The sequence below is a fragment of the Halyomorpha halys genome, unplaced genomic scaffold (genome assembly GCF_000696795.3).
Source record: "Halyomorpha halys isolate HHAL.00 unplaced genomic scaffold, Hhal_1.1 Scaffold267.1, whole genome shotgun sequence".
NCBI classification, from domain to species: Eukaryota; Metazoa; Arthropoda; class Insecta; order Hemiptera; family Pentatomidae; genus Halyomorpha; species Halyomorpha halys.
The window spans coordinates 173,755-176,410 of NW_027111312.1; the positions used below are offsets into that span (position 1 = coordinate 173,755).

Sequence of the window (2,656 nt, forward strand, 5' to 3'; positions counted from 1 at the left end):
AAGTAGCTGATGAAAATTAATATTAATAATAAGAATATATAATAAAACACTATATAAATAAAACATGTAAAACATAAAACAATAAGAAAAATTTCATATATTACTACAATATGACTTAACTAATCCTTGAAAGCACTTTTTTTCATTTAAGTTAAATGGTATAATTCAAATATTATTTACTAATTTTTACTTGAATACATGAAAAGTGAAGAGCAATGTCCCTTCCTAATTAGCTGCCAATATTAAACTCAGATCAATCGAAATAGCATGAAGAAGAAAATCAAAAACTTTCTAGAATGGACTTGCCAGTTTCTATTAACTAAATTACTACCATTACTAATATTCTGATTAAACAATATAAAATTACCTGTTCTATCATATGCTGAACAAACTCAATAGATGCATTAAGAGAAGGGCAAAGAGCTTGAGCAGAATCTGGTACTTCCCTCAGATGATTAAAATGATCATGCTTTAAAGCAAATTCAACATGTCCAAATGTTTGGATAAGAGGAATAACTTCTAAATCATTTTCTTTAGCAGCAAGTAAAATTTCACTGACTTCAGTTTTAGAATATGCATTTGCTGCTGCTAGGCTACTTAGGGATCCAGACCAAGGAAACATATCTTCCCATTCTAATAACACTCCCGTAGCTCCAAGAGACTTGGAGAGATGAAAAATCTTTTTAACATAGGAAACTTTAGGTGGAGCTCCCTTTAAATCTAAATGTAATAACCTTGCTTTAGGTATATATGGAGTTTTTGAAAAAACATGAACTTCATTTATTCTATTATCATCAACTATACTCCTCTGTTTCATTATATCTTCACGGGAAGGGGTATCATTTATAACCATATTGTTCAGTGAAGAAACAGTTGCAACTGAAGCACTTTTGATGAACTGTACAGAACTGCCACCTAAAAGACTCCTCTTGTCTTGCATATTAGTTACTCTAGCAATTTCACTGTCATCTTGAGATTCAGATGCTTCATTCCTAGAATTGTAATGGATACCGAATATGGCTATAACTAATAAAAACACAATTATTAGAAGTGTTGTTTTTTTCCTCCAAACTGTTAATGTTAACCATCCAGCATAATGTGAAGCAATCGTCATTCTGGAAAAAAAAAAAAAAAAAATTAATAACTATTCATGGTAATATCACAAAAATAATTTATTCAAGTAGAAAATTGTTAAAAATTTAATTTAAGGGGAAGTTGATCAGAGGGTCCAGTCTGAATACCATGATATACAAAATTTTTAACAGGTTTTGTAATAAATAACTTGCATTTATGGTTCTTTCTGTTTCAATTTTCTATATAATATTCCCATACAATATATATTATGGATACATTATTATTAAAAAATTTTAATGCCCAACATTGAAGAAAAAACTAATATATACACTATGGTAATATTATAGAAAAAAAACTGAGATAGTTAAAACTAATTTAAGATCTGATAGTCTGTGTTATTTATTTTTTTATATATAAATATATACTTATTATAGCACATCTTAATTTTTTTGTTCATTTTTTAATATAATTTTTCACTTATATTTACATAATTTTTAACCCCATCTCAGTTTACTTCTTTGTATCTAATTATCTTACATTTTCAACATATTTTTAGTTGTTTTGAATCTTTTTTAGCCCTGAACAGTGGGGTGAAACATTGTTAAATAAATAGTTGTTAACTATTTTTTGTTCCTTTTTGACTATCTCCTTCATATTCAAAAAATTACAGTCAATCATTTATATATTTTTATAATGAGTGATGATGAATGTAGAAAAAGGTGGAGGGTCAGTAACATAATAAGGGGTTGTAGACAAAAAAAAATTAAAGGAGTTAAAATTTTAGTAATTAAATTGACTAGTTGAGAATAGGCTAGGAACAGGTTGTGTTTGTAAGTTTTGTGGTTAACAGGGGAAGGCTCTAATTGTATATAAATGCTTTGAGATAGGAGTCGTTTGTCATGGTTAGGGACAGTGGCTAGAATGGAAGTATTGTTGAAATAAAATGAGTGGTTTAATGATAAGGAATGTCCAGATAGTTGTGAAGTAGTAAAGTTATAGGAAAAGGCAGAATAGTTGTGTTCAGTTATGAAGTCTTTAGTTTGCCAATGTAAGATGAGTTGCAGTTAGGAGTAGAACAAGGGATATGGCATACAGCATGAGGACGGTATTGAAGAAGAATAGGATCTTTAATATGAGAGTAGAAACTGCAATGAATAAGAGTTTCAGCTACGTTGAGTTAGTGATGGTAAGGGTGTTGGAAGTGATAGTTTATAAGTCTTCCTGAGTAAGTCGATTTTGTGCACCAGTCTGTAGATATGGTGTTGTTGGCGTTTCTGATGAGGTCAAGAAATGGAAGAGAATTATTGATTTCTGATGCTATAATAAAACGTAAGCGAGGATGGTAGGAGTTGAAGGCGGATAGGATATCGATAATTTTAATAGGATTACGGATTAATAGGAGGTCATCAACATATTTTTTTATAAAGCTGATGTCATAAAGAAAATGAGAAATTACGGGGTTGAGAAGATCATTGAGAACAACGTTGGAAAGGTCAGGGGCAGGAGGATTACCCATGGCCAGACCTAAAATTTGTTTAAAAAATTGACCATGTCATTTTTGCCTACTCTCTATCGGTGAAGC

The 2,656-nt window shown here is 30.3% G+C and overlaps 1 protein-coding gene across 2 annotated transcripts in view; it reads right to left on the reverse strand.

The window, feature by feature from the left end:
• LOC106680551 (hexosaminidase D) overlaps positions 1-2,656 on the reverse strand; it is a 45,102-nt gene that overhangs the window by 36,159 nt on the left and 6,287 nt on the right. For both annotated transcript variants that reach the window (XM_024363277.2, XM_014420332.2), the window contains exon 2: positions 368-1,115. In XM_024363277.2, coding sequence (XP_024219045.1) covers positions 368-1,114 — 747 coding nt within the window. In that variant the 5' untranslated portion in view covers position 1,115. The remainder of the gene's footprint in view (positions 1-367; positions 1,116-2,656) is intronic.